Genomic DNA, 15,768 nt, shown 5'->3' with positions numbered 1-15,768 from the left:
TAACTGCAGGCGTTCTGAACCCTTCCCAGCCCAGGTACACAAAAGCCGCCTTGTGCGGCCGGAGGACCTTGGTGCTGGTGACTCCAGGTCTTTGCACTATGTGCTGATGACAAAGGACAATTGTTGAGTGGGGAGGGTGGGGGCTGCTTTTTTGGGAGCACCTTCCTTTTATAGTAAACAGCAGTTGCCCTTGCAGCTCTGCCCACCCCTCTGGTGCGAGACCCGCCAGCTCAGTATATAAGCAGTGGGAGCCAGGGTCGCCTTTTGTTCCTCGGCCCTCTGCCTCCCCACCGTGCTGCTCATCCCAGCTCGTGCCACAAGTGAACCGAAGCCATGGCCCCCAAAAAGCCGGAACCCAAGAAAGAGGCTGCCAAGCCAGCTCCGGCTCCTGCTCCTGCCCCAGAACCACCAAAAGAACCTGCTTTCGACCCCAAGAGTGTGAAGGTAAGTAACAGGGAGGTGCCCGGTAATTCCCTTTCTTACAGGCTTGGGATTCAAGGCCTGTGATCAGATCCCTTGTAGTCGCACAAACTCATCCAGTGGCCCCCAAGGCGTAATTCTTAAATCTCAGGCTTGTTTCCCAGACCTGCTGATTCCAATTGGAGAAGCCATTTCAAGGTAGCTGTGGTTCCTGCATTGCAGGAGGTTTGTACTAGATGATCCTTTGGGTACCTTCAAACTCAACAGTGCTACAATTCTAAGATTAATCTAATGGTAGACTGCTTTGAAAGCTGGTCCGCTCGACTCCAATTTGCTTGCTTGCTTTTCTTTTTCCTACCTCCATTCACAAATTAGTTGCATCTCATTTGCCACAAAATGTTTGTTTCTTAACATCATCATCATCATAATAATTATATGTCGCCCATCTTACTGGGTTACCCCAGCCACTCTGGACAGTTTCCAACAGTAAGACTTCAAACATCTTACTTCTGCATTAAATAATATAAGCTTTGCAAGAGCTCAGCTTTCCCACTTACTTTGCAAGACAGCTCTCTTCAAGGGCATTTAAATCTACTTCACAGGAGCTGAATGGCTAGATTGAAAGAAACATTATTACAAAATCTTAACTCCTCTGTAACTTAGTTTTAAAGGTCACTAAATATGAGGTGCTTGACAAAAGCCCCAAATTCTTCCGAAACCTTTGCTTTGTTGCTTGCAAGTGCTCAGCTCTGTGTTGGAAGTTACAAGTGGAGTAGAATAGTAAAGGTTCGAATCTACTGTTTAGTCTCCAAATAACTCTATGAAGTCTCTTAATGTTTTTCTCATAGTTGTAGAATAAGATTTGAATGAATGGAAATATTAATATTGCCATTCATTAGTAAAACAGGTTTCTTGGGCTGGAGAGAGCTGATGGTTTGTTTTTTAGAGTTGAAAATCATTTGAGGGTGCTTTCACTTCCTATGATGTAACGCTTATTTATTTTGTCCCATCACCACCACTTGTCAAATGAGTTCTGCAGGTTTTTGAAACGGTACAAAATCCTAATTAGCCTATTTACCAGAGGTGAAAGTGGAATGAGTATTCACACTGCAAATCAGCAATCGCTCTTTCAAACTGTGTTCAACACACACACCCTCTTGGTTTTATTTGCAGCAGCTGGAAATCTCCCCGTTTTCAAAAGCTGATAGGATATCTGCAGATTCCCTCTACAGAATGGCACTGTTCATTCTGAACACATTAGTACGTTCCTGCAAGTATAGCATTTCTGCATAAGAGCAAATTGGCTTTCTGATGTTGGTGTGAAGTGTGGCTCAAGTGTTTTTCAGGCCCTGAATGCACAAAGCTGGGCACCTATCATGATAACTTTTGCATTTTCCTATACAGAGAGTGTGCAACGAGACACCTCACCGCAGCCCAAACCTTTAAGCGGCTCCCCCCAGTTCCTATATCTGCATCTGCCCCAAAGGCCTTGCCTCATCCCATCCAAACTGCTGCTCCTTCTGCTTCACATAACATTGGTTTCAATAGCATGCTGGATGTTGTACAAGCCTTAGGAATCCCACGCCTAGAGACGTAGAAAGACAGGAAGCTGCTAACTTCTACTCAGATCATTGGACCAGTATTATCTAGACTGAGTAGAGAGACTGACTTTCCAGAGTTTCAGACAGGGTGCCTCTCCCTGCCATACCCAGAGATGCTGGGGATTGAACCTGGAACCTTCTGTATGCAAAACAGAGGCTCTACCACTGAGCTATGGGCTCTCCGGTAGTCAAGGGGAGCAGACAGCAATGAGTCATGAGGGCACAGTAGAGGAGAGTGAACTGGCAGCAAAGGACCAGGTGAGATGAGACCACAATAGATCGCAGGAGTTTTGCTGAATTGACTTGAAGGATGAGGCTTTAAGAGGTGAGAGGGAGAGACCATTATGGGAATAGGCAACAGCACAGAGAGGAAAAGAGGAGGAAGAAGAGGAGGAAAGAGACAAAGAAGTCAGTGACAATATTATGTGGGGCAGGGAGATAGGAGAGGGAGAGCTTTGTAGTTCATGCAGAATGTCCATTTGTGTCTTCGTTCTAAAACGCTCATATAACATCTCGAGGGCACAAGGGTTCACTGGCAGTTGTTGAGCCTGTTTTTGTTGCTGAGACTTAGCCCTAAGTATGTGTTGTACATACAATTTTTGGCCTGATTTTGGTACATTTTATATTTTGCTGGCATACTGCTGGCTTTTAGTCTTTTCTGGTGCTCTTTTTCCTATCATTAATTCACAAGGCTTTCATAGCACAGTATTTTATTGTATGCTGATATGCAATTGTAAGTAAACCACTTTGGGAAGACTTGTCTTGAAATGCAGAGTATCAATGTATTAAATATTTTTTTTTTAAAATTTAAAATAAAAGCAGAGCAACAGGGAGCCACTGTGAAAGGAGGAAGGGAAACAGCCTATGGTTTCAAAGCCCAGTGGCGGAAAGATGGGTTTGGGTCAAGGCCAGCAGAGATGATCAGCAAATCTACATGTGCCTCCCCAAAACTCAGCTCCACTGAATTCAAATGTAGCTTTCTTCCAGGGAAATGTGCATGGGATTGCAGCCCTAGAGAAGCGGAGGTTGGGAGATGTTAAAAAGGAATAAAGGTTTGGCCAGTACATGGGCATAGGAGGAGATACCTTTGAACAGTAGTGCCACAGGAGCTGGACCTCAGTGCTCAAGGGCAGCAGTCCAGAGCCCAGGCCCCCACTGAATGACCGCCTAGAGAGCGGCAGACAATGGGAGCAGCAGCAAACATTCACCATGTCACCCTCTTGGCCAGCAAGTGGGACTGACGCTGGTCGCAGCAACATCCTTTTGCTCCTATTTGCAAAATCATTTAGATATATACACTGTGAGATACCCATTTTATTTTTTTTACATATATATATTACTGGTGCTTATCCCCAAGTCTATGGGTTTAGGTTCAAGGCATCGAAAGCAAACTCCATTTTATTCATGTAGTCAGGGGGTGCTGCGATTTTACTGAGTTTAACGCGTGAAACTGAACATGCTCAGAGAATTTCTTCTTGTTGTTGTTCTGGTCAGGATTGGCAAATGTTTTGAGGTTTTGTTTTTTTCTTTCTAACATATCGGGAACATTGAAAGAGTTTTAAAGCATGGAAGAGGAAGGAGACACATAGAGAAGATAAATGTTAAATATTTCTTCCTACTTGAAGGAATGCCCAGGGTCTAAAATTGCCTAGATGTACTTAACTCCCTGCAGGAAACACATAATGTGTGAACATGTGCGTGTGCGTACATCACTTAAACTCCAGCAGTGCACACATAAGGAAAACTAAGATAAAATAGACGTATGTGCACTTGTGTTTAAAAATGTGTAATGTATATATTTAGTGTGAGAAATATCCAGGTGCAACTTCAGCCTATGACTATGCTACACAAATTACTTAACTTTCATGGAATCAGTGGCGTAGCGTGGGTTGTCAGCACCCGGGGCAAGGCAAGTAATTTGTGCCCCCTAACCCGTGGATTTGCGCCCCCTAACCCTAACCCCCAGATGTTGCACCCGGTGCGGCCGGCCCCCCCTGCACCCCCCACGCTACGCCACTGCACAGAATGTATCCCAGTCTCTGATTTTGACATTAAACCTTTGAACCAAGAAGAGCAGGGGAGCGTGCTGCCCTGCTGAATCAGGCCAAGGGTCTGATCCAAGGTATACTGCCTCTCCAAATGGAGGTTCCATTTGTCATAGCTGTGGACAGGCATACCCTTCATGAATGCAGATGGGTTCCATGCCCATTCCTCTCTATAATCTGCTTTATGCCACCACCCGCCTAGCGAACGAACAACATCAGTCCTTTGTCTCTTCAGTTATCATGCAGGGAGGGAATTTTTTTCATTCCTCTCCTTTCCTTTGATACCGTCCCTGTTCTTTTCAAGATAGCCTCTCCTAGCTGGAGAGGGTTATTAATAGCATCAAATCAGTATGGAACTGGTTTAGCCACTTGACACTTTGACCTTGGGAGGATGCCTAGAAATCTCTCTCTCTCTCTCTCTCTCTCTCTCTCTCTCTCTCTCTCACACACACACACACACACACACACACACACACACGGCTGGTGGCCATTGAAACTGGTAGGCTGTGACACCAAGAAGAAGTGGAGACAGAGCCAATGACAGGCAGAGACCCTTCTCTTCCCTGCTGAGTTCCACAAGGGCAACACAGAAATGGAGGAGGAAGCCAACAAACTAGTGCGTTCCCCAGGATTGGTTGTTGGGAAGATGGCAGGCAGGGAGTTGAAAGAAACAGAAAGGTGGCCCCACAGAAAGAGTGTGATCCTATGGGCTGGCCCAGTTACCATGTTAGGGAAAGGTTAGCATCTAACCCAAACTGCAAGAAGCTTTGCACTCGGGACGAATCCTCAATCAACAGATGGTCTGGAAGCCGCCACTGTGTGCCTGTTCTGGAAGGCATTTCCGGGTATGGGGAGCAACGAGGTTGAAAACAAACTAGCATTTCTGTTCATCCAGAATTGGCTTCCTTCCACTCGTTTTGTGCACATGCACAGAATGGAATACTCCATTAGGAGTGCAGTGAAAGTATAGTTTGGCAGGGGGAGGAGGGGGCAATCCAGCCTTTTACACTCACTAACTACCTGAGGGTATGAGAGGTTGTTTAAAAGGGTAACTGATCCACAGCTAAATAGTCTCCCCCCCAATTATTTTTTATTAGTTTTCCAAATTTATAAGAAACATATCCACAAACATAAAAAGAAGACATCAAAAAAAGACAAGCAAACAAACAAACAAACAAACATAGATCCTGACTGTAGAAATTCCACTTTTGTTATCATTAAGTGACTTCCTCAAATCCCCCTGGCAGAGTTTCCATATAAGTAATTGTAGCAGTTTTCCAAAACTGAGTTCACATAAAATTTACCTAGTTCATTAACATCTTTCTTGCTTTCATTTTAACTTTTATCCATAGTATTCTACGACATCACATATTTAAATCCTAGGCCAATCTGATACTCGCAAGTAATTCTATTTAAGTTATCTTAACATATTTAGCTAAATAGTCTGAATTTCTTCCACAACTAGTCTTGCCTATGAACCGAAAGCCTCCAGATATCTCAAAGTCTACAAAACACATTAAACCCAAGCATATATAACTGACTCTAGCAGGCATCACAGGTTGTGTGTTTGCGTTTGCAAAAACTGTGGTTAAAGCAAATCATTAACTGCTGGCTTTTTCTTTCTCTTGCAGATTGAATTCAACTCTGAACAGATTGAAGGTAAGCACTGGGGTGGGGTGGGGGTTTAAATCCATATAGTCACTCTATATGTTTGGGGAGGCAGGACAACCCCACCCCACCCCCCAATAATCTCTACATTCAGTGAAGAATTTGAGTAAACTCGTAAATTCATGAATTTAGCAAAGGTTGGAAAGAATACTGGTTAGCTTTCTTAGGAGGCAGCAGACCTGCTGGCTGGCTACAGCAAGCTGTCACAGAGAGACAGGAGGATGGTGTTTAGGATGCCACAGAATCCAATGCTGCTTCTGCAGAGGACAAGACCCTCTGGAGATGTAAATGCTGTGAACTTTCCCTCCATAAAACTCTGGTGTAAATATGTGTAAATAAACCATATTTCTTAAAGACACTACAGTCTCTGTTGTGTAGGGTTGCCATATTTCAAAAAGTGAAGGTCCAGATACATCTAAAAAACCCCCAGAAGTTTTAGAGCTTTTTTTTAAAAAAATATTTATTTCATTTTTCAAATTCAAGTTTTACAATCACATATCCAACATACAGAAAACAAGATTCCAGAAAATCTCCTGGACTTCCCTCCTCCCCTTTGTGGGTCCTATTGTTAGTCATTTCCTCCTGCATCTTTTATAATAATCCAAATCTTTTACATCTCCATTATATCCAAAATTCATCAAAATTCATCATTAAACTACAAGTTTCTGAGCTATTTTTAAGGGCATTCAGCAAAATCTAAACTTCCAACGTGTCTGGATTTCCCTGGACATTTCCACCCAGACGCTAACAACTACAGTATTCCGGCTATGTCCAGGAAATTCCAGGCATATGGCAACCCTACTGCTGTGCCTCATTCCAAACGAACACAAATCCTGGTTAATTGCCAAGACCCCTGGAATCTTGCTACCATTTGGCAGAGATTGGGATGGCTTATAACAACAATAAGCTGTACAGTGGTACCTTGAGTTACAAACACTTCAGGTTACCAACTCCGCTAACCTGGAAGAGTTACCTTGAGTTGAGAACTTTGCCCCAGGATAAGAACGGAAATTGTGTGTCTGTGGCGCAGCGGCAGCAAGAAAGTTCGTAACTAGAGATAGCACTGTAGTGCCTACATATACTGTAGTCTCTGTGGCTGCATGCCTTCCAAACTTCCCCCTCTCTCTCTGCCTTAAGCTTGGTGCTACTTTGCCAAATGCCACACGGTGGGGGAACAGACAGGTTATTACGCCTGTATGCATTAGGCCCCAGCATGCCTTTGGCTTAGCGAGTATGAATGGTATTTAACTTTTCGTGCTACCACAAGGATTAGTACTAGCACAAAGGGATTTCTCCCCCTCTATTCCCCCTGAACATGCCTCATGCCATCCCAAAATCTTCTCCAGAGCATTGGGGTGGGGGAACCCAGAACACATTTAGGGGATATGTGGCTGGAGGGGGGGGGGAACATTCCGGAACAGAACATTCACCTTGGCACTATGTTGAATACAACCCTTTGTCTCTGTGTGAGACAATCTGTCTGTTAAGACAAGGAAACCTGCGTCTTCCAGGTATTTCTGGTGTCTAATTCCTGTCATCCCAGGCTATTGACCATGCTGGCTGGGGCTGCTAATAGCTCAAGGGCTACACATTTCCCTCCCTGCTTTACAGGCTTCAGAATCTGATTTCACTTTTTAATATTTCAGGTTGGCTTTTCAGGTTTATACGTTTCACTAATTTTACAATCATTTTAACATTTCAAAACTTGACTTCCTTCCCCCATTCTGTGGTTCCTTAAATTTATTTTTAATACCTTCTGCATATCCAAATTAACTTAATTAGCTAATTTATTCATCTACCTATATATATACTCTTATAAAACTGCAGGTTATTACAATAATCCTGCCAATGCTCTTACCTGTTTACAATTTATCTGCAAATATTCTATTTAATAGAATAAACTATTTATCTATTTAATAAATATAAACTATTTTCATTCTTTTATAAAAAGTTTGTTATCTTGTTTCCTTAATTCTTCTGGTAATTTCTGCCATTTCTGCATATTCCATGAGTTCTAGTATCCATTCTTCCTTTGCTGGGACGACGACTTCTTTCCATTTTTGGGCGAGTAATATTCTTGCCACTGTAGTAGCATACATGAATAAGTTTCTATACAATTTAAGTAGTTCTGTCCCTATAATTCCCAAAAGAAAAAGCTTCTGTGCTGTTGTTGTTTACAAATATTATTTTAAACATCCTTTTCAATTCATTATACATCATTTCCCAGTAAGCTTTAACCTTACTACAAGACCACCACATATGATAAAAAGAACCTTCTTTCTTTCTACATTTCCAACACTTATTTGATTTAGATTTATACATTTTTGGTGTTAGATACCATCGATTATATCTATATTGAGAATCTGATTTCACTCTCGCCACCATCCTTATATCTTGATCAACAGTGGTGGCCATAGAGCATGTTGGGGAAAGCAGTGAAGCTGTAGAGAAGACATTGAGAATTTACACAGCAGTGGCCTGGGGCTGATGGGAGTCCAACAGTGTCTATAGGTTCCCCATCCCTCTGTTAAGATCCATAGGAACTGTCATGTTGAGAGTTCCCTTTTTTTGAGAAGTCAGAAAGACGCAGCAGCAGGACCCATGCACACCTAAAGTTCAGCACAGCATGAATCCCTAGGTTCAGGAAGGGTCATTGTGATGTCACAGGAGACCTCCTCATATGTGGCAGCCATCGCACTGCTGCACCTGGCATTAAAATGCAGAATAACAAGCTAACTCCGCCGGTGAATAGGCCTGAAGATTTCCATAGGTTTCAAAATGATGCCTCTTGGGCCTCCGTGTCTCCAGCGTTGCACACTGGTGCTGAGCCCTTGACCTCCTTCAACAGTGGAGACACCTCCATGAAAGAGGTGTTGCTGGAGATCAAGAAAACGATGGAGCAAACCATAGAGGCAGTGAAGGCCTTTGATAGTAAGATCTTAGCTTTGAATTCACGTATGGACACCCTGGAAGGGCTGATCCAAAGCCTGGTCCGGTCAGCCACGGCAACGAGCTTCACAATTAAGAACGAGCAAGCAAAGGTACAGGACTGCCACCGGGATATTGGGTGCCTGGTTGGCAAGAACAGACGCCTCAGCGACCGGGTGCAGAAGATCGAGGACCAAGTGCAGCCCCATATCCTCAGGATCTGTGGCTTGCCAGAGGAAGAAGAGGGCCAGGACCTGGTAGCCTTCCTGGAGGAGTGGTTGCCGGGTATCCTGAAGTTAGACACCAGAGATGACCCCATTGTGGTGGAAAGAGCCTACAGGGTTTCTGCCAAACGGCAGAAGGCGGCAAAAGCAGATCTGTGCAGGGCTATTGTCGCTCGGCTAGCGGAATTAAGGGATAAAGAGAGGATCTTGCAGCAAGTTGAGAAGCTGAAACCCATCACATATAAAAACAAACCAATCTTTATTTTTCCAGATACACCCCTCTTGAAAGGTAAATAGAAGGTCACTGGGTTGTAACCTTGGGCCAAAACCTAATGCTAATTTAGGCAAAACAACACCTTTTAAATAAGTTTGCTCAAACTCGCAGCTCTTATTTAAGGCATTTACATTAGCATTTCTTAGCAGTGTACAGAAAAACGTTGAAAACACAACTCCTGTGGCAAATTAGTTTCTGCAGGAAATAACTCTACAGCCCTTACTACTCTACTGCCTGTTGATGAAGATACAGATTACTGCAAGCTTCTCCTTCTGGGGCAAATAGCAGCCAGGGAACGAGCAATTCTCGGCAGTGAACCTGGCAGGGGGATCCAGGTTGGGGGTGCACAGCTGCTGTCTGTTTAAAATAGTGGAGACGTTCAGCAATTTATTTATTTTTAAGCATCACTAGCGGGTCATTTGGCTGCTAACTGCTGTTGAAAACCAGGGATGCTATGGCCTGTCCAGGGCTGTGCCAGGGAAGATAGTTGGTGACTCTGAATATTTGTAAAGATGATTTAAAATGGTTTGAGAAAAAGCTTCACTTTCTGAGGGGTGCACCCAATATTTATATTGCCCAGTGAGCTAAGAGTTGAGAGAGAACTGTATAGGCTCCCCTTGCATGCTCAAGGGTTCTAGACCACATGGGAAGCTTATATAGGTTGAGCAGACTCCCCTCTTCAGACCTTCTATCAACGATTTGTGTGGACTGAGGCGCAGAAGGGCAACAGCAATATGAGAGGGGGACAAGGCTCATGAGTGCAACTCTGGGCTTTCCTTCATGTGATGGAGGCAAAACTCTTGAATAGGACTGCTGTGGTGCAGTATATTCTTCCTTTTGTGGAGCTGAAAAAATAGACCAGAATGGCTCTAAACAAAAAACCTTCCCCAATCCCCGTTAAGAGTATGTAAAAAAATAATTCTCAGACTCTTCATGTTTAAAAGTAATTCTTCTGCTGCTCCTCAGACCTAGGGTGGGATCTCTAGGGCATCATGGGTATATTTTCTTGACATTGTGCAAAGAACTACTGGTAACTTGGTCCCTTCTTTTGCGCAGAGTTCAAAGAGGCCTTCATGCTATTTGACAGGACTCCAACGGGAGAGATGAAGATTACATACAGCCAGTGTGGCGATGTCATGCGAGCCCTGGGACAGAACCCAACCAACGCAGATGTCTTAAAGGTGCTGGGGAAACCAACACCCGAAGGCAAGTTTACAAAATAAGATGGATCTGGCCCTTTTCAGCTTCCAAATTTTCCTTAAAATTACAGCTTAAAATTACACATATGGGTTTCAGTTGTTGTTTTAATATTCTATTGGGAGCTGCCCAGATAGGCAGCTAATAATGATGATGATGATGATGATGATGATGATATTGATGATGATAATATAATAATAATTAATATAAGCAATGCTCAAGCGCTGTTTCTCTTGGCCTGGGTTAAACTTGAAATTTGCGCTTCTCCCAAATCAGATCCTGGTTAGCATTCTTGATTTGTAGGGAGCACGCCCTTGAACCCACAGTTCAGATATTTCAAGGAATTGTGGTTTAAGCAACTAGGGAGGCAGCCAAGTTTATGAAAGGAAGATGGAGGGAAGGAAGGAGGGAGCAGGAGAAGGGTGCACTCAAGCTCATCCCTCAGTTGTGTGCTGTGGTTTGTTGCAAATGACCTATTATGAAGGCCGCGCCCACCATCTTTCATCTCTGTGTTCTTCCTCATCAGAATTGGGCGCGAAGATGCTGGATTTTGAAACCTTCCTCCCAATGCTGCAGCACATTGCCCGATCCAAGGACCAGGGGACTTATGAGGACTTTGTGGAAGGGCTGCGCGTCTTTGACAAGGAAGGGAATGGCACCGTCATGGGGGCTGAACTGCGCCATGTCCTTGCTACTTTAGGTAGAGGAAGTCATAAAATTTGTGGCAGGCCTTTAGCAGGCCTCATGTGATGGAGGCCTCAGCCTTCCCAGATAATTAACATGTGGTCCATCTATCTTAGGGAATAACTTCTCCCAAATCACACATACATTTACTTTAGGGAGAGTAAGAGGGCAAACACACCATTCAGTGAAGCACATTGGTGCCCCCCTGCCGCCGCCCCCCCCCAAAATCCTGGGAACTGTAGTTTACCCCTCAGAGTTGCAGACATGGCCATTGGCCACGATTGCTGGGGCTAATGAGAGTTTTAGTTCAGCAACATCCTGAGGGCCCAAGATTCCTCACCCCTGGCTTATGCTCTCAGCATCCTGTATACCATCTCTGCCTACCTTTAAAGCATGGGAGAGGAACTAGATCAATGTTTTCCAAACTTGTCTTCAGCTGTTTTGGGACTACAACTCCCATCATTCTTAGCTAGCAGGATCAGTGGTCAGTGATGATGGGAACTGTAGATCAAAGCCATGCCTGGCCATTATTGGGTCATGGTGGCAGGGGCTGATGGGAACTGGAGTCTGATCACATCCGGAAGGTCACAAGTTCCCCGCTCCTGCTTCAAGGTGAAAAGGAAGGGGTGGGGGAACATTTCTCACAAACATTCCTCCCATCACTGATACCGGGTGAATGCAATTCACGTGTGGACACGAGTTCTGCAGTGCCAGCTGTGCAAAACGCACATTCTATTGAGCTCAATAGACAGCAGCAGAAGAGGAGAAGAGTTTGGACTTGATATCCCGCCTTTCACTCCCCTTAAGGAGTCTCAAAGCGGCTATCAATCTCCTTTCGCTTCCTCCCTTACAATAAACACTCTGTGAGGTGAGTGAGGCTGAGAGACTTCAGAGAAGTGTGACTAGTCCAAGGTCACCCAGCAGCTGCATGTGGAGGAGCTCTTCACCACTACACCACACTGGCTCTCACTGCCAATGGGTAATGTGGGATTGCTGCATTAATCCCTATACACAGCTGGCTGGTGTACTAGGCACTGTACCCATGGGAGCACGGCAGGAACATGAGGTGCTGGTTTCTACTGAGTCAGACCTACTGGTCCATCTAGTTCAGTACTGTTTACACAGAGCCATAACTACAGGGGGGCTATCCGGGGTTTTGCCCTGGGGGAAGCCTCCAGAGGGGGGCAACTGAGGCTCCAAGTCTGTGGGGTGGGTGTACAGAAATGTGTGTGGGTGTGCCAAACCAAGTCTTTGACCCTGCTGAAATAAAGCCTAGTACCACCCCTGGCACCCCTAGTACCACCCCTGGTTTGCTGAACTACAGCCCCCATCACCCAGGGCCATTGGCTGTGCTTGCTGGGGCTGATGGGAGTTGGTAGTTCAGCAAATGTATGGAGGGCAAAAGGTCCCCCACCCCTGGTTTACACTGATTCTATCCCAGATCTAACTGCAGATGTCAGGATTGTACCTGGGATCTTCTGCACACAGGGAATATGCTTTGCCACGGTGCTATAGCTGTTTCCCCTAATATTCAGAAGCCTCTGCTCCTAAAAAAATCCCTGGATCATGATGCAAATATGCAGAATGCTTGATGCAGCTTAGCCTATTCAAAGAACAATTTTTGTGTGCGGAGGGGGGGAAACAAAGCTTGATGTTTGATTTCCGCTCCTAGGGGAGAAGATGACGGAGGCTGAAGTAGAACAGCTAATGGCAGGGCAAGAAGATGCCAATGGCTGCATCAACTACGAAGGTAGGACAAACCCACATTTTCTTTTGAAACACAAAACCCACACTTTTCTTTTGCTTCTGGGACTCCTGCTACTGCTGTATGATGCGCACTTGACCAGTAGTCGCTGAGCAATACATTACTACTCATGCTTTGCATTGGATGCTTAACTTGATTGACTTGCACAGATAATATGAAATAGAGGTGGAAACTGGACTGACTGCAAAATTCAGTTTGGCACTTCAGTAAACAGCCTGATTCAGTCCAGACAGATTTGGGAACTGTTCAGTTTGGGTTTAGATCTGAATACTAGTTCAAAAAAAAAATCCAAGTTTTGGTATAATGGGGATTTTTATTTATTTTTAAGCCATAAATATTTTATTTCCCCCAGAATTGGATAGCATTTTTAGGCACTAAGGCCTCTCCAGAGTGCATAAAACCTGCCAATTCCAAACAAATAGTCTTGTGGGGTTTGTGCTGAACACCTTTAAAATTGTTCTGGTGGTGCTGGTTGTTCTATGCGGCAGTGGTGAGGCAATAGTGGCAGCAAGGAGCTAAGAGTCGGCTGTCACTGAAGACAAGAGGACTCACTTCTGAGTGAACATGCATAAGGTTCTGATTTTATGAAAATTAACTCTTTTTTGTGTGTTCTCAGCTTTTGTCAAGCACATCATGTCTGGTTGAAGATGGAATCCTTAAAGTGAGTCCCTTTTCCCCTTTCCTTGTTTGAAACATCCCAGATACCTGTGTGTGTTGCAACTAGGGATGTTGGAGAATTCCTACAAAAATGGAAAAGTTAGCAGAAACTATTGCAGTCTGCCAATGAAGACTTATAAATGAATAGAAAGAGAACCTACCCAAGTGACGCCGACACAAAAACCTCTCCCCCCACATGTCTTCTCCCCCAGCTTTATACAGCATTAATGTCCCACATCGCATGTAACTCATATGTAGAAGACTCTATGACCTGAAAATAAGACACAATGCACATACTTTTGTAACCCAATAAAATCTCCAATAAAAACTATTTTAAAAATGAAAGAAATGAAAATCAGTCAAGTAAATACAATTGATCCTCATTCACATTATCATTGTTGCCTTTTTCAAATCTGCAAACGATACACAATTAAGGACTCTTTTTTTTTTTTACATCATTCCATTTATATCAAAACAGCTGCAAGTTGTGTGAGGCCTCATCCAGACTTCCTTTTGTGCCACATCTCTAGGCACGGGTCCGTGCTTTAAAGCTCCATGTCTGAGCACCTTCGCCATGGCGCTTTCCCCATGAAAATCTGCTCTTTACCGCTGAAAAAATTCTGCAGAAAACCCGAATTGCCATTTGTTCTGATTCAGCTTTAAAGAGCGGGTTTTCCTGGGGAAAGTGGTGGGACAAAAAAAACACACCCCAGACCAGGAAAGTGCAAACCTCTGTCTAGAAAGTGCGGGGGGCGGGGAGTTTAACTGCGGATGAGCCCTAACTTATTTAAATACTGTAGTTACATATTCCTCCCCCTGCCCACTGTTTTACTTATGTAACAGTATTCGGCAGAAACTGAACTGCAGCAGAATGGTAACAGCGCTGTTTGTGATGAATGCAGGTCGGAATGGAAAGCGCTGTCGTCTTACATCCCTAACTGCAATCATTGTGTCCAAATATCAGCAATGGAAAAAACCAAGACTGCTTTCTGTGCTGAAAATGTGAAAAGTGTAATGTAGATTTTAGGTACTGTTGGTGGCTCCCCTATAAATCTTAGTTAGAACATGGCCCAGGGCACAACAATTCATAAATTAAGCTCACATGTGAAGTTTTATTACTTTTGTTAAGTTATTTGGAAAGATTACTAGCTGAGGGAGGTGCTGAGTTAATGCAAAACATTTTATTGTGGATGCTGCATGATATCTTAATGAAGCCACAAGGAACTTTGCAGTACAGTGTCATCAATATGTTGAGAACATCCAGCTCTGTATTTCTTTAATTAAGCAACTGGGAGCTGCTCTCTCAGTTCTAAATAAATGGCTGAAGGTCTGTGAAGAGTGGGTGAAATTAAACAAGCTGAAACTGGAATCCAAACAAAATTAAGATAACCGTAAAATAAAGATACTGTGATAAATGCGGTGGAAATTTCCTCCTCTGATCCAGTTACAATCTCACTCTGCACCTGAATAGACAGGTGTCAGTGACAGCCACAAGTGCCTTTTATCAATCCCAGCTGGCATTTTTCTTGCCTCCGTTTCTGGAGAAGACATCTCTTGCCATGCTAATCCATGCTTTTGTAATGTCTAGAATCTGTTCCTGTAGGGATAGCAAATGTGGTTTCCATATTGGCTCCCCCTGACTGCGTTAAAATTATCGTCTGCTTTCCTTCCAGGTTCTTTGGAGGAGGGGGAAAAATCCACCCAGCAAGAATTTCTTACCTCATATCCCGCACACCTCTACATTGCCCAGGAGCCGCATTTGCCACAAGGCATGTAAGAGGGACTCTCCATTTCCACAGTGTAACAGCCTCTGTATATAAAGAATGCATGCTCCTGCATCAGTTTTAAACCTTTATTTATTATTTCGGTTGTGTCCATTCTTCTTTCCTTCTGCTACATTTGGTCCATTGAAATTAAAACATCTGCGCGCACAGATACCATTTCCATTTAACTTTTGCCTAAATTTTATTTCGAACTTCAGTGAGCTCAATACATATTCCCCCCCCCCAAAAAAAGCCACTCCATCACTTGAAAGATGACCCCTTCTTCCTGAATGTCACTGCCACAAAGAACAAAAGAGTGGTCCTATACATGGTCCCTTGGTGTCTCCTTATATGTGGAAACTTTTAACTACAGTAGTGTTCGCCCTGTCCTGGTATAACAGGAACAGAAGTGATTAAGGCTGCAATCTTCTACCTATTTACACAGGAGGAAACCTCTGTGGGTGCTTCCAGATGACCTGTTCTTTGAACATTCATCCTGATCTTTTTGCAGGGACATTTGACAAAACTGGCTTTTCAATGAG

General features: G+C 43.9%; 1 protein-coding gene across 2 annotated transcripts; it reads left to right on the top strand.

Moving 5' to 3' along the window:
- Positions 1-254: 254 nt before the first annotated feature.
- On the top strand, positions 255-15,414 carry MYL4 (myosin light chain 4). 2 transcript variants are annotated; one of them, XM_082195492.1, is made up of 7 exons: positions 255-444; positions 5,698-5,725; positions 10,217-10,366; positions 10,884-11,057; positions 12,714-12,791; positions 13,423-13,467; positions 15,137-15,414. In XM_082195492.1, exons 1-6 carry the CDS (start codon positions 334-336, stop codon positions 13,449-13,451), a joined length of 570 nt encoding a protein of 189 aa, XP_082051618.1. In that variant the 5' UTR covers positions 255-333; the 3' UTR covers positions 13,452-13,467; positions 15,137-15,414. The 2 variants fall into 2 exon arrangements, with proteins under 2 accessions (XP_082051618.1, XP_082051617.1); XM_082195491.1 differs by lacking the exons at positions 255-444; positions 5,698-5,725 and adding an exon at positions 8,437-9,175.
- Positions 15,415-15,768: the final 354 nt, after the last annotated feature.

Source organism: Podarcis vaucheri (genome assembly GCF_965113315.1).
Source record: "Podarcis vaucheri genome assembly, chromosome: 13".
Classification (NCBI taxonomy): Eukaryota; Metazoa; Chordata; class Lepidosauria; order Squamata; family Lacertidae; genus Podarcis; species Podarcis vaucheri.
The sequence above is the reverse complement of the archived record's forward strand: the minus strand, read 5'-3'. Positions and strand labels throughout refer to the sequence as shown.